The sequence below is a fragment of the Pezoporus wallicus genome, unplaced genomic scaffold, assembly GCF_028554395.1.
Source record: "Pezoporus wallicus isolate ANWC-B61680 ecotype Strahan unplaced genomic scaffold, APGP_CSIRO_Pwel_v1 contig_2384, whole genome shotgun sequence".
In the NCBI taxonomy this organism is placed as follows: Eukaryota; Metazoa; Chordata; class Aves; order Psittaciformes; family Psittacidae; genus Pezoporus; species Pezoporus wallicus.
In genome coordinates, this window is record NW_026640488.1 from 8,285,743 (window position 1) to 8,308,614 (window position 22,872).

A 22,872-nucleotide genomic window follows, 5' to 3' on the forward strand; every position below is an offset into this window, starting at 1 on the left:
TAGTTTGGGTCAGGTTCCTGTCTCTGCTTCCTCCTGGCTTCCTGTGCTCCTCCTCACTGGCAGAGCATGAGAGACTGAAAAGTCCTTGACCAGGGTAAGCATTACTTAGCAACAACTACCAGCTATTAGGAAGAAAATTAGCTCTGTCCCAGCGGGAACAAGGACACTACTGTAGAATGTGATTTTTATTTTTTTTTTAATTGTCATGAAAATAGCAGTAATGTTCTGGAGAAGGCTTATTTGTTCTAGTAAGGTAAAGTGTTGTAACATTTATTGAGGCATGTACCCAGTAATGCCTGCTTGCTTTCCAGCTGTGAGCCACTGTGAAAATAAAGATTACTTTTCCCTCCATCAGTTCACACCCAAGGTAATTTTACAGCCTTGTCAAATGGCAGCATAAATTACTAGTTACCACTACTTCACTGGGCTTTGTTGACAAAGCTAGATTGGAACAGAAACAAGATGCAACTGAAGCTTGTTGCTGTGAATTGAGTACTTTGACATGCTAAGACACATGCTATGTAAATCTTCACTGGAAAACATTTTGTCTTGGTAGTTTATAGAGGGCTTGTAGTTTCCCACTGGGAACCCAGTGAGTGCTGTAGTTGGTTTAATAAAGGCTAGAAAAGGTCAGATCTGAAAAAGCTGCTCAGCTAACAAAGCAAGTGCTGACAAAGCCGGGATGGGTGGAAGGTGTGGGATGGTGCAGTGAAGAGAAGGGGAGGAAGCTTGAAAATCTCTTTCTGTTTTGCTCTTTGGCACTTTATGAAAGAGGAGGAAATTGGAGGTGGACTAGTTTTGTAATCAAGTAACTGCAGTAGTAGACTGCTACCTTGCTTCCTAAATGCAGCAAAGGGATACCTGCAAGACATTTAACTCCTCCTATGCTATTTATCTGTCGAAAGGGTGGTTTAAAAGGCTGTTGTGTCTAGAAGGCACAGAGCCTGGTAACTGTCCAAGGCATTGCTATTTCCATCCCTTAATGTGCCTAAAATATTGTTGTTACATCCACAGGGTCAAACACTGCTGCTTTTATGAATCAGCTTTTGCTGCAAAGTGGCTGAAATGGTGCCAGTCCTGCTCTGCTTTTTTCATCATTTTAGAAGCCCATTTTCTTTCATTTGCTCTTCTACAGAGATAGTGGATTCCTGCATGTTTCTATTAACCGAGATGATGTAAAGATGGAGAATTTTGCAGTTCTGCATCTTAAGCTAGTATGATAGTTTAGGACTTTTTTTTCTTCCTACTTGTAAACTCATCAGGGAATTAAACAGAACTATCCCTATACCTTGAAGTAAAAGGATGCTGTTTCTTTATTTCTGCCCAATAGAGTAGGCTAACCTACAAAATGAAATCATAATCATCTTAGGGCTTTCAGTAGTGAATAACAAAGTGTAATTTTAACTCCTTTCGGTACTTCTCTTTTTATGATTGGTCCTCTTTTCAAGTTGTATTTTATTAGTGCTTGCTGCAAATAGCTTCCAGATGTTTCTGTGACAATTTTTTTTTTCTACTTCCTTAGGCAGGTTAGTATTTTAGGAATAAAGGAACCTCTTCCTATTCCTTTAACCTTCTGAAAGTCTACCTGCAACTTCGAAATTGGCTCTAAAATTGTTTTATTCAGAAACTCAGGTTTGACTCTTATTTCAACCCAGTAGAAGAATTTCATATCTCAAAAGAATAACTAAACCAGTATTAATTGTTTTAAGGGCAAGTGTACAAGTGTATTGCTTTTATAAAAAAGCCTTGGATTCCAGGGTGCAAATGTTCAGCTGCGATAAACTTTAGGAGCACCATGCCACATACAAACCAGTGAAAAGTTCCACTTTGTCAATTATATATATATTTAACGTATTTCACTATACAGATTATTTACAAATAAATTCCACCTTAGCTTTTAGTAAAGAACTTTAATTTCATACTCAGCATTTCCTGGCGACTCTGTGGTAGGTGTGTATAATAAAAAGTAGTGTGAAGCTTTCAGAGTTTGTTTTTTTTCAAAATGACATACTTGAATCATACACATGATTAGCGCTTTGTACTCTATCTAATAATGGAAGGGAAAGAGGGAGATTTTTTTGTCCAGAGATAGTGAAGAGGTACTTATTGCTTTTAAAATTAATTTGAAAACAGCTCATGCCCCTGTAGGAAGGTCCTCTGTTTCCAGAAGAATCTTATCTGAAACTCTCTAAGGGACAAATTTAGTGATGTAGTTTTATTCTCTGATAAGAAATATCAGATATCAAGGTATGAAAAATCATGGAAAGAAAGACACGATCTATCAAGGATAGCAGTATTTGAAAGCATAAATCAAAGTTCATAACTTTACATTCAGGATAATAATCTTGAAAATGTCATTGTATGTGATTCATCAGAAAATTCACCATTTGATGCCAGGTTACATAACAAGGGTTTGTGTCTAAAATATTTTTCTGGCAAAGTCAAAATTGCTAATGTTATTTCATAATTCTGAGTATTTGTGTGAGGGAGGTGCGTAATGCCCTTTGCATATTCTCTTCTAAACTCCCTTTCTTCTGAATGTTAATGTAGTAAGTTCAGTCAGAAAATACAGGTGTGAGCTACCCACCCTAGCAGGGTGACAATTGCTTGTCATGGTTATTTTCTTCCTAGGTATTCCTACCAAGACATTTGTATGTAATTTTCAGACTTAAAACAGAAATTATTCTAAGATTTAAGAATTTATTTAGTAATAAGTTTGAAGAATTAACATTTGTGCTAAGAAATTGTCATTCTCTTAACCGTAGCTATTGAACCTCTTATTCAGCATTGTTCCATGAATAAGTGGTGGTGTGTTGCACTTAAATACATTAATTGCAAAAAAGGACACATCTTTAGGAAAGCATCTGTTAGACTTTAGTAAGGCCAATCTGTAGTATCCTATTAAAGTTTTATTAGTACTTTTGCAGCCTTGGTTGTTGGGTTATTCTTCCCCCTTGAATAGTATCCTACCATGAGTCCTAGATACATACTGTTGTTTCTTTGTTGCCGTACTCCGTCCTGATTTGTTGATTCAGATATTTGGACACTGCAATTTAGAAGTAAATGGTAAATTGTGAGTCTTTGGAAAATAAAAATATTTTGCTCAGCTGTATTTGAAGTATTTCTGTAGGAAGCCAGTTCAGTTTCACTTAACATATGCCATAATTAAAAAAAAAAAACAACAACTAATGAATATTAGTGCTCATTTTAAAAACTGTTAAAATTTGATGGTAATGTTAATCCTTTTTTTATACATAGTATATTTTCTTTCTACAGTAAATCTTGCTTTATATTTTATTTTAATAAATTTTGGTAAGATTGCATTCTTCAGGAAATATGAAAGTCTCTGGTATAATAATTTCTCACTTCTTTGGAGAATCAAGAATCTCAGTTTTAAAACATTCATTCCACAGGGTATTTAAGCTAATAACCAGATTAATTTTAGAGAGTAGACATATTAAAATCAGAGTCTGTATTTTGGTGACAGCAAAAAGCATGTAGTCTCGAAATTGTGCCTTCTTTATGGTGGCTGAAAAATAAGGTATTTATTAAGAGGTATGTTGGAACCTTGAAGTCAGCATGAATAATAAAGCAAGGTTAGTTTTGAAGCTATGATCAAACTTTGTCAGCACTTCTCTAAATGCACTCCACAGAATTTTTTATAAGAAAAGTGTTGAAAAAACACTTCTAAAAATTTTTGATGCTGAGGCAAAATTGTTGCAGTTAATGGTAAAAGTATCTTTATAGTTGCTTGTCTAAAAACTTGCTGATACTTCTTGGTTTTAAGCATCATTATCATCACTAAAACACAGGTGAATTGAAGTATTAGATAAGATAATTCTATGTGTGTCAAGATTTATCGGTTTGTTAATTACTGTTGCATATAAAAACTTTTCTGCTTAATACATGAATCTTTCATCTATCTACACTGGTTTATTCTGTGTTGTAGACACATTAGTAAATTTAAATGTAATAATAGTTTATGACTGTGGACTGCACTCTGACCTAGTGATATGATTCCTAGTTTTTTTCTTCTATGCACAAAGACCTGATCACATTGAAGACTAGCAATGGCTTACAAGAAGCAATACTACTCTGCTTCCAAGTAGTCTTGTTGCGGCCAGGGTGTTTGGCATCACTTCTATTATGCAGAATATTAACAACCACACTGATGGACTTTAAACAAATGCCGCACGCATATATGATTATTCTCTTATTTAATCAAATTCTCGGCAGTGGATCTCTGTGTCCTTATTACAATTCATGGGCCTTTTCTGACCATTACAGCTATCTATCAGATCTGTCCTGCAGCCCATCACAGCACAGAGCCAGCTATACCCTGCTTTAGATAATGCTGAATAGAACTTCAGATAAAATGGATTTCTCTATCACATCTTCTAAAACATAGTGACCTTCTGTTAAGTTTGAAGTCTTGTGTCAGAAACCAAGGGGCTAAAACTGAGTGGAATTTAACTTGCTGAAGAAAGGCAAGTAAGGCACTACTATGAAACCTTAGAGACTGTCTTAACAATAGAAGATGATGAAATTCAAGTTTCCATTTCTATTAACTTGAGAATCTGACCATCTTATTTGAAAAAGTAGGAAAAATCATTTTGGTGACTTGTGGCTCTTACTAGAAATCTATTCACATAGCCAGATGCCTTTGCAGTCACTATCAAAGTAAAAGTAAATAACATGAGGATTAAAGGTCAAATTGGAATGATGGAGGTGTTAAGAAAATGTAAGGTGTTTTTCTTTTCTGTCTTATAAGTGTGTCTTTCTTCTGGGTTTAATAGAAAAATCTATTCTGTTGGAAGAATTAATTAGTTTAAAGCCAAGTCCATCAATGTTGCTGCTGCTTCTCATCACTTAGGATATGCAATTACCCTGAAACCATCAATGAGTATGTCCAAATCTAATGACCTTCCCATCCATATACATTTGAGGTTACAATATTGATCATGCAAATACACAAATTTCAGTACAATTTTTTTTCAAAAGGTATGTAAGGTATGTTGTTTAGAAATAAACAACATTCTGATGTGTTTGCATGTTCTGGGTGTTACTCTTTTTTACCCTTACCATTTGAAAGTTGTAGTCTGAAGTGTGGCATTCTTTTGCTTGGGTTTTTTGTAGTATTTTGGGGAGTTGTGTGTTATATAAGGGTTTTATGAAGAACTTATTCATTTTAAAAACCATACTTACTGGGAGTTACAAATGCTAGAGGAAAAAAATTCTACTTTGAAGAATAGCATAATAAGTACACGTATACTAGTGGCTCTTGTTCTTGTCCAGGAAGCATCATTGTTGGCAAACAGCTGCCAACAGTAGTTGGTGGGTTTGTTAGGTGACTTTCTTAATTTGACAGCCTTCTTTTTCCTACAGATAAGAAAAAGAATTTTTACTTAATTCTGTTGCTGCCGCAGATTTCTTCTTTTCTTTTTTTTTTTTTTTCCCCCCTCCGAAAATGTTAGAATATATACTTAGGCTTTTCTGTCACGAGGTAATGAGTACTGTTTTCCCCAGAACTTATTCTCGCAAAGTGACTGTCCATTTTCCAGGGGGTATATCTGTTCTACCAGCAAACCGCTTATTAAAAAGTTTCAAAAAGTATTATTTTTGCAAATAGCTCGTCATTAAATTTGTTGTTGCCACATCTTAGGAAGAAATGTCTGAATTACAAATTTAAATCTAATTTTTTAAGAAAACATCCTAAAACGTGATTGCTTATTCATAACTACATAACGGCTAATATTTTGCAAATACAACTGTAGTAGCTGTGAGCATTTTCTTATACCTTTGGAACACTTTGTCAGTGTGGTAGCTGTACAATAAACTAGTAAATATTGATTTGTAAGTGGCATTTATAAAGTGTGTTGTGATTTAACACCAACCAGCGACTAAGTAACATGCAGCTGCTCACTCCCTTTCCCCCCTACCCCAGCCCCTGGGGGGATGGAGTGAATCTGAAAAAAGATAAACCCGTGGGTTAAGAACAGTTTAATAATTGAAACAAACCAAAGTAAAATATACTACTCTTATTAATAATAATTTTAATGAAAAGGAGAAAGAGGAATAAACCCAAGAAAAGCAAGTGATATATAGTACAATTGCTCACCACCTGCTGACCGATACCCAGCTCGACCCAAGCAATGATCAGTCCTTTCTGGGTAACTTCCTCCGGTTTCTATATGCGGCATAATGTGCTGTGGTATGGAATATCCCTTTGGCTAGTTTGGGTCAGGTGTCCTGTCTCTTCTTCCTCCTGGCTTTCTTGTGCCCTTCCTCACTGGCAGAGTATGTGAGACTGAGAAGTCCTTGCTGGGGATAATTGCTACATAAGAACAACAAAAACATCAATGTGTTATTGGCGTTATTCTCAGAGTAAAGCCAAAACACAGCACTGTACCAGCTACTAGGAAAAAAAGTTAACTCTATCCCATCCAAAACCAGGATAAGTGGAAATGCAAATTAAGCTGCAAATATGTGTAAATCAACATTATAACCTACAGCAGTAATTGTTATGCATAGTTATTCTTTCTGAAAAGCAGCAAAGATACCTACACTTTTTTTAAACCCAGAAGTTGCAGGTCTTACTTTTACACCATCACCTTTTTTTTTTTTTTTTTTTGCTGTTTTTGTGTGTTCATCACAAGGCTGACATTTCTGCTTGTACGCATATCTTTATCTGGGTGCAGAATGAGAAATCATTCAGTTACTTTGTCCCCAGAGCTGAAAATGCCACGGTGTATTAACAGCAAAAGAATGTGTCCCTTTCCCCCACTTTTTCAACAAAACATGAAAGATGAAATCCTATCAGTTCCATTAACCTGAACGTTAGTTTTGAAATATTCTCAGCTATCAGGAGAAACTGAATTGCAAGGCCATTATTTATTTTAAAAAATGGGTTGTTTTGCACAAATATGTAAACAACTCAATACTGAAAATGGTAAGGTTAAGCACTGATATTACATAGATGCCATTCCATTAAAATGCTGAAGGTGCAGTGCTTTCCTTTGAAAAATGAAAGGTTGTTTACATTTTCTTGTTTTTATCAGTCTGCATTTTGAAAATCATGTGTCGGTTTCTCTCCATATTTAATAGCAGCAGTTATTTTGGATACCTAGCTGTGAAGTTGGAGTTGTATTTGTGGATGTTGTTCTTTCACATACTATAAGCACGCATCACCCAGGATAATACTGAATTGTTGTCTAGAGTTTGTCTCTTGTGGTAGACTGTTTTTATAATTCTTTTTTTTTATGCTATGGACAAAAAAGAAATCATTTCAGATTTTCTTTTGTTTCATATTATGTTTCAGAATTCTTTCTGATAAGAGGTTTTATTTTCTGGAAGTAATGTCATAGAACATGTGTCCTCTGTCATTTTGCAAGGTAAAGTTTTCAGTGAAGGAAAAGAATCTCACTCAAACCAGTGATTTGTTATTTTTGCTCATTCCACTTAAATTTTGTCATTGTTTAGATGTATTGCATATCCTAAGCAATAGAAATATTTTAAATGAACTAGTTATTGTTATGTGAAAGTACCACTTGATTACACTGCTGGATTTCATGCCAGAAACCATGATGGTTGAATGGCCCATAGTATATGCCAACTCAGACTTTTCAGTATGCTTATACAATTATTTTCTTGTCTCTCCAGCTGTAAGCACAAGGTGTACTTGGAAAAGCTACCAAATACTAGCATAATTATCCCATTTCATAATGAAGGCTGGACTTCACTCCTGCGAACAATACACAGTATTATCAACCGCACTCCAGATAGCCTCATAGCAGAAATCATTCTTGTGGATGACTTCAGTGACAGAGGTAAGGCCCAAGTGGTTTTGCTTTAAATTGAATTTTGTAATGTGCTGTAGTCCTTATAAGGGAAGAAAAAAAAGTGAAAAGTCTACCTTTGCTTGCTTTGAAGTACTGCTTGATTGTTAACTGGAATAGATGTGTACACGTGTCTTTTGTTTTACTTTGCGTGAATATTGAAATTCATGTCAAAGAGACTGTGAACTGTTCATTGGCCCTTATTAATACAGTATTTTGAAACTATATTATTTCTGAAATACTGCAAATTTTAGTGTTTTGACATCTTTTCCTTAGGCTTCACTTTGATGCAGAAAACCTGTTAACTTTGTCCATTTTAGATGCAACTTGTTAGATTTTAATCCTGGAATTTTACTGAGTTAGAGAGCTGCATATACTTTTGCAAAGCAGCCATGCAGAGAAATGAGACTCTTCTGACTGGAATGTGAAAAACTGCTTTAGAAAAGTTAATCAAAGTTTACATTATCTGTATATAGTAAAAGTAAGAAAACTGCAATCACTTAAAGACTTCTATTATCATTAGTTCTTGAATGCAACACAAGGAATGAATGCTCTAAGTTCCTTAAATGAAATCTAACAATTCCTGAGGTCAATTAATCCATAACAATGATATGGAACTGGGAAATAGGTTTTATTTCAAATTTCAGTGCATCTTTTATGACTTCAAGCATGAATAACTTTCACTTCTTGGTGTTTGGGGTTTCTTGATTGTTTCTGTTGAAATATTAGTTGCTAGCGTGTATGTAGCCCTTGTTCTAAGCAGATTGATAGCGAAAGAGAGTATTGTCTTCTTTACTAACGTTTTAGGTAAAATCTTTTTCTCAGCTAGGAACATAACAGGACCAGATTTCTGACTACTATTATGAGAAGTCCCTGGGTGAACGAGAGGGAGCACTGCAGTAAAATTTTTTTTAAGATTTTAAGCTTGATATTTCAGGGGTTAGAAAGATTAATTCTGACACATCTATCTTACCCTCTCATATTTGCTGGTTTAGTGGCAAAGTGTTCTTTGACGAACTGCCTCTCTAATGCAATTGAAGTGAAATTGTAAAGTGAGTACAGTTCTGGCTATTCTGTGTTTATAAAAATATAGACCATGGATGAAAGTTTTCAAAACAAGAACTGTGAAGTAGCACAACAATTTTCCTGCAGGCTAACAATTCTCTAGTAATAAACAACTTATGGGGAAGCCTGTAAGTTGGCTCTATGAGGTGTCTGACAAGTAAAAATTCTTTTTATACTGAAGAGCACTGCTATTGAGGCTATGTTTGCTCAATATGGTGATACTGTAGCATTTTTTTAATGAAGATCATACTGACTACTGTTGATACATTTTTAAATGTGTTAATGCTTTAGAAGGCTTCTCTACTTTCCAGTTATTAGAAAAAGAATTAGTGCCAGTAAGCAGGGAATATTTTAACTTCTGTTAGGGAGTAAATATTGCCTGTAATACTAATTCCTTATTAATTCCTGTAACACTGTAAACATCTCCATCATCTTAATTTCCAGTTATATAAGCCTATATAACTTTTCAATCAGTTTTCATCTGGAAGAAGTGGTTCATATAGCATGCAAATGCTTAACACAAATGTCGGGTTTGAAAATCTGAAAGAAACTTACTAAAAAGACTTGTATGGAGCTGAGTCTGGAACCATTGAACCATTATGAAGATTTACGTATCTGGGTTTCAGTATTATTAAAATAAAGATTAGGAATGCATTTCTGAATGCTTGACTGTTTTGAATTTAAGCATATTTGGTAGCATATTTGGTACTGTATGTTTGGAGAAGAGCAAACACACAAGAAACATGTATTGGCATCTCTACTCTGAATTCAATACCACTGAATTTCAAGTTGGGTGAATCATTTTGGCACATCAGAATTGGGTTTAATTCTTGTACTTTAGAGATCCTCTAAACTGTACATAACTGAGACGGTATCATGTTTTCATGTGCTCTTCTTAATTTTTCATGAAGTAGCCATATGCAATACAGTTGGGTTATTTTATGTTGAAAGAATGCTGACTGATATCTCTCCCTCTCCCAGTTCACACAATTATCTTTTTTCAGAGTGATTAAATAGATGCCTATTTTACTGTTATTAATCCTTCACCCTTTAGTTGCTTTATCCTAGATGGATGAGCACAGTAAAGCAGTGTGAGACACTGAAGACAGATTAGATAAAAAATTAAATATGTGTGTTTAGTTGTTGTCAAAACTGATAGAAACATTGCAAGCAAATTTTACCGCAGTGTTGAAGCAGTACAGTGATTAGTAATAAATCTCTATCTCTTTTTCTCATTTTATAATTTCTCCATGAAGTTTAATGTGTCACATAGCTGACAAATGGCAATTACTTTCTTTTGTCAAACCAGTTACGTACTATTTAAGTGATATTGTGTGTGCTTTACTTGTTCCAAAACTTCTTGTGAAAAGAACAGATTTTTCTGACGGGAATCTCAACATTTGTAGATAGATAGTTGAAAGTGAAAATGGGATATTTCAATAGCACTGTTGCTTTTTAAAAGTAGTGGTCAAATGGCAAATATTTTTCTCTAGGGTGTTCTACTAGTCAAACTTTTACTTTTTCAAAAGTCTAAGAAGTTGTTATGAAAAGCCAGTCCCTCTTGGAAATAGAGTAGATGACAAAAAGTACAAACTTGAAAGCTGCGTGGAAGATGGCTAAAAATGCTGGAGCTTTTTAGTTTTCTTAAGTATTGCAAATATACATACTGAAATGCACATAAAGAACATTTGATAACAGATGATGAAAATGTTTTAGTGCACAGCCAGGTATGCAGCAGTTTGCTGATTTGTCTGCAAAATTACTTGTGTGCCTTCATTTTATTCATATTTACTTCTTCAAAATTGTGATCAAAACCATAAGGTTTAGATAGTTCATGCATAATGTTCACCATAACTTATGAAGTTTAGATGTTATAAAAGGACAAATGCACCTTTGAAATATCAATATAATGCAGACTAGAGACTTGCTATTAAGAGGGAGGTAAGCAAATGTTATGAAATTTCAAAGTGCAGTATTCAGTTATGGACAAATTTAATACAAAAAGCCCTACATGAACATAAGAAATCATCTGTGACAGAAATCAGCGTAGATTTGAATATAGGTACGCAAAGTTGCAAAATATCTATATTCATGTAATTTGCAGAGAGTTTATATATTTAAAATTTAGAAGCAATGGAAGGGAGAAAATTGATCAAATTAACAGACCTCTTTGTTTCAACAAAACATTTTTTATTTACATTGTAAACACAAATGGTTGAATCATGGTGTACTGGCAAGCTGAACAGGAACTGAATCAAGAGTTTATAGAAGTTTTAACATGCAAGAAAGAAATACTTTGTCATTTAACAAGCTCTATAAAGAAGTGAGTATTAGACTTCAACTTAGTTTGCCTCAGAAGACTATCGGTAAGGGAACTGGCTATGCTGCATGCTGGCAGACACTTTACTTTTCCCAACTGATTTAAAAATCAAGTCTAGAGACTGCCACTCTATACTCGGAATGTAGAACACTCAGTTCTATATTCAAGTTCTGTAGCTTTTTCACAAAAAAAAATAAGATTAATGATTTGCAATCTAAGGTATGCTGAATATTTATGACTTTGTGATGGATTTTGGGTAGTAATTCCAATACCTGGTTCATGCAAGCCCTGTATTCCTAACTGTGTAAGTTAAAGACTATCAGTTTCTGTAATGTCATCTGCTGTGGACATTGAACATATTTACATTGAAGGTACCACCATATATCTGTGTCAGGTATCTCTGCAGTGGCTTTGTGTGCAGCTCTGATATTGTAAGCCTGCTTTCTGGGAAAATGAGACTTGTGGAAAATGGGGGGTTTGAGAGGTTTGTTTTTTGTTTTTTTTCTTAGAATCATAGAATAGTTAGGGTTGGAAAGGACCTTAAGATCATCTAGTTCCAACCCCCTGCTATGGGCAGGGACACCTCACACTAAACCATCTCACCCAAAGCTTCGTCCACCCTGGCCTTGAACACTGCCAGGGATGGAGCATTCACAACCTCCCTGGGCAACCCATTCCAGTGCCTCACCACCCCAACAGGAAAGAATTTCCTCCTTATAGCCAACCTAAACTTCCCCTGTTTAAGTTTTAACCTGTTACCCCTTGTCCTATCACTACAGTCCCTAATGAAGAGTCCATCCCCAGCATCCCTGTAGGCCCCCTTCAGATACTGGAAGGCTGCTATGAGGTCTCCACGCAGCCTTCTCTTCTCCAGGCTCAACAGCCCAACTTCCTCAGCCTGTCTTCATACGGGAGGTGCTCCAGTCCCCTGATCATTCTTGTGGCCCTTCTCTGGACTTGTTCCAACAGTTCCATGTCCTTTTTATGTTGAGGATACCAGAACTGCACACAATACTGCAGATGAAGTCTTACAAGAGCAGAGTAAAGGGGCAGAATCACCTCCTTCGACCTGCTGGTCACGCTCCTTTTGATGCAGCCCAGGATGCAGTTGGTTGGTTCTTGTATGAGAGGAATTTGAAATGGGGGCAGGGTGTTTCTTTACAGGGTTATATTTATGGATGGGGGGCTTATTGTTGACATAGTTTGCTCTGAAGTTACACTCTGTTGCCAGACAGATCCCTGAAAACATGACAAAAAGCAGGATGTGGGCAACTGTTTCAGAGAAAAGGGCAAAATGAGAAAAGCAGCAAGTTTTCATTGGTTGTGTTCTGGAGCAGCTTGCAAATACCAAGAATGCTAAAAATTCAAATGTTTTAAAACTTTGGGGAACATATATTTGCATGATTAGAGTTCTTGTATGTTGCCAAAATATGATACGTTTGTGCATGGAACTTTATTCCTTTTGTGTTTAAATGACTTTTTTGGCATTGTCAGGCCTGTGTGCTGCTACTAACACATCATGTGCCCTTACCAAGTATTTTTACCCCCACAGTTCTCTAACTGGTGCAGCTGCTATTATAAGAAAAAATAAGCAATGCCACAGCCAAGAGTAAATTTATAAGCAGTAATGGTTATGGGGCAGTTTTTTTAGTTTGAGAAAGTCAATCTGATTTGCCAAAAATAACAGAATGAAATTGGTGAACTAGATAGCCAACACCTTTCTGCAGGACAGAACTAGTTCCTGTCACTGGCAATGAACTGGTGTTTTGATGGAAAATGAGAAACTGGGAACTTTTTGTTCATGTTGATAAGCCAGTCTCTACTCATTTTGTCATCTATTATGTTCTTCTGTCGCTGTCCCCTTGCTAGGTCTGTTTTATGTGCTGCTACTCATTTGAGAATATGATACTGTCCAGTATCGGGTACCACATGCTTTGTGCCACATCTCTGAATAGCGCAGATTAATTATGTGCAAATCAGTCTGCAAAAGCAATCTGTGACTCCTTGACTGGAGCTCAGTTTAGTCAGTAACTGAATTTCAGTGCCAGTTATCTGCTTTGTTTCGTGTGAATGTGGAGGAAGATCAGATCTATGGCCCAGTTGCCCTAATAGCCTGCTAAACTCTTTTTTTGCCTTAAAAAGGTGGTCTGAGTTTTTTTTTTTTTTTTAACCTGTATTTCTGAAAATTACGTCATATTATACAGTAGGGTATAAGAGAGTTTATGCTAAAGGCAAAGGAGCTCTATCAGGGTACAGATTGCACAACTTCCCACTTCAGAGACACATGCTGTTTGTTGCATGAAGATCGAGTTGCTAGTATTTTGCTTGCAGACAGCTAGTTTATGTACTATGTCACTTGTGATTCCAATTTATGGATGTTTGCTTCAGATTATGGCTGGATATAACTTTTCTGATGAAATGAAAGTGAAGGTTATATTGTATGAACGACTATCTTGTCATAGGAAACTTCTGCTGTAGACAGCTATTCTCTGATATGGTGAAAGCTCACATCTCCAAAAATTGTCATTGTTGTCAAAATATACAACATTTGAAAAAAGAAAATTGAAAAAGGGTGTTATAATATTGTGAAAGTCAACTTCTACCAAAGAGCTTATAATTCTGTCCCTTAAGTTTAGAACCTGCTTTTCAAAATGGTATATAATGATAGAATCGTAGAATAACTGGATTGGAAGGGACCTTAAAGATCATCCAGTTCTGCCCCCCACCACAGGCAGGGACACCTTCCACTAGACAAGTTTACTCAAAGCCCTGTCCAACCTGGCCTTCAACAGTTCCAGGGACTGGGCAGCCACAGCTTCCTTGGGCAGCCCTTTCCAGTCGCTCACTACCTTCACAGTAAAGAACTTTTTCCTAATATCTAATATAAATCTACTCCTTCAGTTTAAAGCCATTCCCTTGTCCTATCATTTCATGCCCTTGTAAAAAGTCCTTCTCCAACATTCTTGTAGTAATTGTCTTGTAGTAACGTAGTTACTCATTGACTTTTCTTTTAAGGTGAGCTCTTTAAAGTTACACAAGTGATTTATTTAATCTTAAATATTAATAATTCTCAACCTTTATATACCAGAGACTACTCCTGAACTTGGGTGTCTGCCTATCCCTGAAAATTAACCACCCTTCTCCTCAAAAAAACATGTGCCTGTAAGGGATTGGGGCACGAAACAGAACACTTCAAACAATGTCCATGCTGAACATATCTAAAGGAGTACACGGGCATAGTTCATTAGTGCTCTTCCCAGAGATACAGTAGGACAAGTAATGGGGCATTATTAACTGTTAATGGGAAAGTGTCTGGGATTGCCTCCTGGTGCTGTGTACAGTGAAAGTGACAGAAGCTGGGAAGATGTTCTCTAACATGCCTTTCTTTTGAAGAGAAATGGTGTAACTAGAAGGTATTTAGTAGGAACAGAAGTCAGAACTTGGAGAAGAAATGCTGGAAGCCAGAGAAAAGCTCTAGCTACCATTAGTGGTGTGTGTGGAGGCAACAGTGGTGGCAAATGAAGGGGCTAAGGATCATACTTGCTCTTGATGGCAAGTTAACAGCTGCCTGACTGTGTATGGCTTCCCAGAAAGCTGAGAAACAAGCTATTTATAAATATAGAAAAATAATTCTATGCAGGTGATTTTATGGCAGTATTTTCTGACAAATCACTGGTGAGTGGTATTGTTTTGTTTTGTTCTCCATGCTGTGATGATATGGGACATTGAGCATGTTGAGCATTGTTTATGTGATTCCGGTACCCCTCTTTGGCAGAAAAGGCGGGGCGGGGAAGAAAAATACAATCAAAAACCTACACACACACACAAAAAAAAAACAAAACACCACAGTGGGAGGAGAAGGGTGGAAGGAGTAGCATCCCTGCTTCTACAGGTATTACTGTACTGAAAAGGGAGGTTCCAAGTGAAAGTTACAAGTACCCAGCTGCTGCTGAGTAAGGTTAATGAGATGGGGAGAAATGCTGTGTTTATGAGAATAGACTGCTTTTGGAACTGATGCTAGCTGGACAATCTCTCTGGTATTACGTTGTATAGCATGAATATCTATCGGAGGAGACCTGTGCCAATGCAATTACCTGCTTAAGTTAACACGTTTGGAAGTTCATAGGTAGGAAAAACTTCTGAAATCACCTTCTTTACAGTAGCGTAGGTCGAACAAGTAATGAGAGTTAAAAAGGAATGGAGTAAAGGTGCACAGAAATCTGTCACCTTGACTTACTGAGTACTAAACTGAAATAATTCAGTTGAAAAATTCAGGCTAATTCTGTTCTAGCTTTTATAGTTAAAAACAATTTATTAGTGCTGTAGTATGTGTACAACAGTATTTACACCAGAGAATTTAAGTTAAGCTGACTTCAATATACAAGGGTCCTCTGGAGAACACTAATTATATGGCACAGACTAGAGAGATCAGCTTCATTTTGGAACAGCTGAGAAAGAAAAATACTAAGCAGTGAACATTGATTTTGAAGTGCATTTATTCTAAAAGACAGCATGCGTCTCTCAATGATATGCATTATCTTTTTCATCACTATTTTGTGTCATGTTGGCAAGAACTTTGAGAAATAGCCAGTTATTCGTATCCCAACAGCAAAATCCATGTGTGGTGTTAAATTTCTGAAGCAAACTCCTAGGTATTGCTAACAAAAAGAAATGTCAGGTAATAGGAAAATAAAGGCTAATAAAAGTCCTTGGATAAGACTTGGTTCTTGGCTTAGTTCTGAAATATTTTAAATGGTCTCTCTCTTATTATTATTTTTTATTAAGAACAAGCTGTGTCTGCATAGAACTGTAATGAAAACAGTGATTAAACAAGCATATGCTTTTGCGAGTGGAATTTTATTATTTATACCCTCTGAGACAAGGAGGCACAAAATGAAATACAAACCTTTGTAAATAGGTAGAATCAGTTCTAAGTAACATTAAGTTTGATGGGTTTGTAATAGTAGCCATGGAAAATAACTGAGGTACATGTTTCGCAGAAATAAAAAAAAAGAGTGCAGCTGGAGAGCATAATGAGACTCCTTGTATAAGATAAACTGTTGTAGTTGCAGTAGTTTTAGGTCCTTATCACCTTAGTACAAAAATAAGTGTAAGAAAAACAGGATAGAAAAACAGGACGTGTAGATAAAGAGTATCTGAAACTAGCAGGTGTCCAGGATGGGTTGCAGCTAAACTAACTGATAAGGTAGAAGGACAAGATGATTATTTCTGCAGTGTTACCAAACCAGTTAAGTTGGTGTAAGCATTATCTACTGCACGTGCTTCAAAGACTGCCAGAAGTGATGAAGATGGTTGGAAGAAGTAAACGACCCCCAAAAGACCACTACCACGTTGCTGTGAGCATGCGAAAATGGGTATGGAATTATGTAAAGCAGTTCTTGGATGGTTAATGAATATGTGTGATGTTTAATGAACATGCATGTTAAGCAACAATATAACCACAGTCTGTTTGAGGTTTGGCTGAGGCAGGCTGGGAGGAGCTATCCCCTGTGTCTCCCGGCACTGAAATAAAGACTACCTGCTTGTCAAGTTAAACTTTGTTGGCGAGTTCCTGGAGAGTTCTCCGAATCACCTCCCCAGAACCCTTCCTAGGTTTATCTAGAACACGTCTCTGCCAGAGAAGTTTGTGGTGGAAAGCATTGCTAAACCGGTAGGGAGCGGTTCACTGAAGTAAGCTTCCAATCAGTGAAAGAGCTAGGCCATGTCTTGCCATCTTTTAAACTGGAGACTGGAGAACCTGGAAGTGACTTGCAAGGAGCAGTCTGTGCCTGCATTGTAAAATGTGCTTTCTGTGAAGGATTAAGAGTATAGGCTTGTGTTGCCACAGCAGCCTGTCTTTTCCATTCCTGTCTCCTCGAAGTAACTCCTTGTGGTTTATCATGGACAGAAGGGAGATTGCTGAGAACAAGAGGAAATTCTGTATCTGTTAGAGCAGTCCAATTTTTGCCTCTTTACCTGGGAAGGATTAACAAGCTGTTAGTAATAAGGCTGTTTAGTGACCCTATAAATTACAGCAAGATTCTTGCTGTAGGCACAATATCTAGAAAGAGGACTTGCAAGTTAATTGGTGTCATCTGAAAGTCACACCTGATGCTGACAAACCCTAGGTATTTGAAAGCTGTAAACTTGAGAAAGCTAACATTGTTATCTTGGAAAGTTTTGTCAAGTGTGCTGTCATTAACTGCAGTGTTAACTATACCTGGAACATATATCCTTAGCAGCTGGGAAAGTTAATGCTGCAGTTAAGTAATTATACAAAGGTAAAGATAGATGTTTTCTACTCCCTAGAGAATTTGTGGTGGTTTCACCCCTGCTTGCTGTAGCATCCTGGAACCGAGAGTGATACCAAACTTCAGCTGCACATTTATATCACCGATAGGGTAAGGAAACCTTTACAGGGGCAGAGTTTAATGCAACGAAATTTTGATGTTGACATTAACATTAGCTTATTGCTGCTTCATGTGCAACATCAGAAAAAATTGAAACTGACTCTCATTCAAAGTTAAAAGTTAAATTTTTCTTATCTGAAGTTGATAAAATAATTCATCACTATATTTAAATTAAAAAAAAAGAAAAAGCTGAATGGAAAACGAAACATTATTTCAATATGTGTCTGTATTGACTAGAGATCTAACTAAACACAGGATCTACATTTTCATACTTTGGAAATTGAGCAATAAAATGCCTCTTTAGTTTTGTCTGCAATGCACTCACAGAGATGTTATTTGAGTTTTATTAAACTTGGACTTGCTTCTGGTCAAACTAAAGTACTGTCAGTGTAACAAGTACAATTTAGAGGATAGCTGAGCATGAGTTGGAATAAACTGATTTGAATCTCTAATACCAAGGTTTTTTGTTCTTCATTGTCTATTCTCAGCTTGATTATTTAATACTTAAATTTCTGTCACAGAGGTTTTATTCTGAAATTGCCGAGTACAGGTTTTGCCTTCAGCTCCTTGTATCTTGCAACAGCAGTTTCATTATTCAAGGCATTCTGACTTGACAGAAGGGCTTTACCAATGGGAAAAGAGAGGATTGCCCTGAGGCTGGGGAGAGTTCAGCTCAGAAGAATAATGGTCATCTTGAAGGCATATGCAGCCCACCTCAAAATCCTTTAATTTGCTGAAGCACAATATATGAGCATGTTGCAAGGTAGATGTGGGAAGAACTTCAAATAATTGAGATTGTATACTTCACCCTAGACGGAATTAATTTGGAATGTGGCTGTGGTAGGAAGAAGTTAGGAGTATGCCCACATTCCTATGCTGCCTGCATTCAGGCAGCTCAAATACAACTCTGCTGTAAAAATGAAAACTTCAGTAGTGCATAATTAATATGAAAACAAATTTTTATTTTTCACATAGTTCCTTAAATTGATTGCAGTAGATAAAGAGTTTTGCTTTTTGAATACTTGTGGAGTCAGAATGTGAAGATTGTATTTCCATAAACTCTGTACTAGTCAATCTTTCTTGGCTTGCCCACCCTATGAAATGCTTTCTGGGTGTACATCATGCTGATGGCTGTAGGCTGCATCCCTTTCCCATGTGAACATGCAAAGAATTTTGGAGGCAGGAACCAATGGGCAGCCTGTACTTTGCAAGATTGTGTTCTCTGTATGTCAGCTTATAAAAATGTTTATTCCAGACTTGTATGGAGTATGCTTCGTAAGATACTCAAAGTAGGTTCAAAAATAAATTAGTATATTAACTCTAAGTAATATTGAAATACTAGAAACATACTTCTTCATGTACCAAATTAAATGCATTCTAGTTTTGCGTTCCTTTTTATTATTTTTCTACTATGCATCTCAGTTTGATTTACATTTTTTTTAAGGTTAAAGTGAATTATGGCTGAAGCTATATTATTTTAAAATTCCTCAAGTGAAGTATTCAAATTTGTCCTCATAAATAGGAAAGAAAAATTCTAAAAATGAGTAAGTATCAGTTTCCACATTGGTTTCCTTTCAAAAATGAGCTGTTTACTTTCTACTTGAAAAAGCATGAACATATTGCAGGGATACATTAAACAACTTGACAAGAAACTTGAACAGTTAGCTCACGGTTGCTTTCTTCAGCTATTGTTATTAATGAACTATAGAAAAGATGCATATTAGTAGCTGAAAAATTGGAAAATATATATATCTTGCACATTTCCCTACATTCCTTCCTGTCTCTTGGTGTAGTAAGTCTCAAGAAGTTGTTTTTTGGGGGTGGAGTTGGTGTTGGGTTTTTTTGTGGTGTGTTTGTTTGTTTTTTATGTTGAAGTTGATGGTATGTTGGGTGATCTTGGGATTGCATTTAGCAATCCTTAGCTAGTACTCCAAATGCATCACTTCCTCAACTTCAGTGAGTAATGAAAGTAATTAGTCTTTGGATTATCCATCTCAAGAATTCAGTGTGAAACCCATAGTCAGATGATGTTTCATATCTGTTGAAATTATTCTTTTGGACCTCTTGCAAACAGTCCATTCAAACTGATTTTTTTTTTTTTCTGGGTAGTTCTTTGTCATTACTTGTATAATATTAGTATTATCTTTCATGAGCTAATCAACAAGGTTTTTCCCTAGTATAAACATAAAGGGTTCTTGCTAAACATTAGGTGTCTTTTATTTAGAAACTTTCTTTTTACTTAAAATTTATTCATGATCTTTTTCATGAATAACCATTGTTTCAATGTTAACCTTTAACTTATCTTCTCATTGTACACAGACAGGGCTAGCAACTTTTAGTTTTCAGAGTTAAATGCATTTTAGCAAAGTATGAAATTTTTTTTAATTAACATCCTAGTGGTATTTCCAAAGATGGTAGCTTGTTAAAGTCAGGGTTGTCTTAATTTTGACATTTGGGTTCACCTAAGCAGACTTTAAAGGTATCTTTCCTCTTTTCTGAATGCAGACCTTCAACCAGGCTTATAATCAAGCAAAGTAGCAACATCCTTAAAGAACAGGCAATAGCATTGTGAACACCTTGAGTTACATTTTATGCATCTTAAAGAAAATGACTCCAGAAAACCTTTTACTGTGTTATAAATGTTTAGTGGTTTGGTTCAGGGTGGTTTTGGTTTGGTTTGGGTTTTTTTTTCCTCCTGTTCACAAATCTTGGGCAAGCCTGTGATCTGCTGATTGCAAGTATATCCCAAGTATACTAGCAATAATATCCCAAGTATACTAGCCATAATAAAAATGAGCAGTTATTTTCCTGTTCATTCAGTGGAACCAAACTCGATGTACATATAAGGAATAAAGGTGGGTAGTATAAGAAAAACTGTGAGATGACTGAAGAAGAGAATTACAATTGCCACTTGTAAGAGAATTTTAAACCCAGAGTTCTGGCATGTAAAAGCCCATACAGTCAGATACTGAGTGTAGATAGTAGTTTCCAATAATTTCTCTGGGAGATGACGTGGAGAATGTTGATTTAGTTACTAACTGCGTATGTTTTCTTCCAAACTGAGTGTTGGTGTCTTTCCTAGACTGCTTCTTACATGTAGAAATCCCAGTGAGTGTTTAATTTTCATAACAAGACCTAGAGAAAAAAAAATAATCCTGTAACAAGTTTAGGAATGAATGCCTTCAGAGCTTTATATGTGAGGAATAAAGGTTTTGACCTCTCCTATTAATTTGGTAACCCTTACAAAATCAGAAACGTTTAAAGAGTTCTAAAAGCTATTCTGACCTTGCTTCTGACGTGGAGTAAAACAGAAAATCATTTCAGTTTCCACTGGAGCTCTGGTATATTCTGTTTCTTTCAAAACAAATTAAAAAAGCCTACAGGATCTTTTCAATGAGTGTTGAGAGCCACAATTCATTTGTATTTGTTTAATCTCGATGCTTTTCTGTTGAGATAACACAATACATAATTTGATAGCATTTGTTTCTGATGATTCTTTCCTGGCTAATGGCAAACAGTTCCACCATCATCTGTATTTATTAAATTTATTTATCCTGCATAAATGAAGGCCTTGTTGCCAAAAGCATCTATTTTGTTTAGTGTCGGATGTGTTTATGCAGATTTTTGTGCAGTCAAAAATCAAAAATGTACTTATGCATGTTTGTTCATTTCTCTGTGCATCTTGGATGTCTCACAGGAGGCATTAATGACGTTTGAAATTGTATAGTTGCAAATCTCTTGTAAAAAACACAATTATAATTTTGATTAGCTTGAAAAGGATTTTTTTGTTGCTCTCAGAAATCACTATCCAGACATTTCAGTCAATTTTGGGGGCTTTTCTGAGTATGGTGTTTTCCCAAATTGAGCTTATGCATCTTTTAGGCAGATGGGCAATTCAGTGAAGTTTATAAATGGCTGAACGCTTTAATGGATCTGTCATGCATAGTTTGTTTTTTAAATGTTACTGATTTGTGAACCAAGCATTAATAACTTTTATCTAGCAATTAAAAAGGATTGATTTTAATAGGACTGGGTCAAATCAGGCTGTGTTAAGTTAGAGTAAGCTCCACATACAGTGGAAGATTTTTTTACTTTTTATCCTATTGTATGCTTATGCATTGTGATAGAACATGCTTCAGTTTTTCCAGCTTTGCAGGGCTGCTATGTAATTCTGCCGAGATACAGCATGAAGAGGCAAACAAATCTGTTGATTTCATTTATGCTCAGTGTCTTAGCAACCTTTGTTCACCTGCTGTAGGATCCCCATATCTGCCCTTCTGGTGCACAAATTCCAGAAGTAAGTGCTAGGGCAAATGCTTCAAACCTGAAATGGAGCTAATAATGAAAACAAAAGGTATGTGTCTGTCTGAAAAAAAAAAAACAACCAACAACTCCTGACCATTAGTAATTGTTAGGGATTTTGCTTTTATGTGGTGGAGGAAACACTCCTAACTAGAACTGTAAAAGATACTGCAAGTATTTCTATGGCATTCAGGGGTGCAAATTTCCAGTCTGCTAATTTCTGGGTTCAGAAGCTTGAGCGAGTGTTGCTATTGTCAGATGGGTGTGTGGTGTTCTGGTGGATTTGCTTTGGTTTTGGTTTATTCTGGGATTTTTAGTTGGGATTTTTTAACGTATATAAGCTAATTTCTCTTCCTATTAGTTCAGGATACTTTTTCACAATATTTTCTATCTCAAAAAAATAAACAGAGGGAATGCATAATAGTAATTTTCAGGCAAAATGTTGATTCTTTACTAGGGACCTAATTAATAGGTAGAAATCTCTCAACAAATTGAGGTGAGGATGTGTGGCTAAGGTCTTTTTTTGTTTTCCCCCTTCATTTGAAGGGCAGCACACCTAATTTAGAAAAACAGAGTTGGCATTTTTTGTAAAAGTGCTGCTTGTGCGTAGTTATCAAAATAGCAACTTGCTGCTGTAGATTTAGCAGGACAGACATGAGTTTGCTGTCTTACTCCATTTCTGCCTCAATTAATTGCAGAAGAAATCAAATTTAATTGTCTTTAGATGTTTGCAGGTGTGAGAGCCCTTCTATACCTCATGGATTTTTCTGATGTCTCCTGACTACACCAAGTGGTTTCCTGTTCAGTCCAGTATGTTATTGTAAGTGTAACATTTGATTGCTGATGCTTTTTCTTTAAGGATTTCTAAATGCTTGGATCAACTAATTAATTATCACTGACTGTAGGGAATGCAGCCTGTACAACAGCTGAGTGAGAAGGG

The 22,872-nt window shown here is 36.1% G+C and overlaps 1 protein-coding gene across 1 annotated transcript in view; it reads left to right on the forward strand.

The window, feature by feature from the left end:
* GALNTL6 (polypeptide N-acetylgalactosaminyltransferase like 6) overlaps positions 1-22,872 on the forward strand; it is a 464,021-nt gene that overhangs the window by 201,306 nt on the left and 239,843 nt on the right. Inside the window, exon 4 of the mRNA XM_057419062.1 lies at positions 7,660-7,826. Coding sequence (XP_057275045.1) covers positions 7,660-7,826 — 167 coding nt within the window. The remainder of the gene's footprint in view (positions 1-7,659; positions 7,827-22,872) is intronic.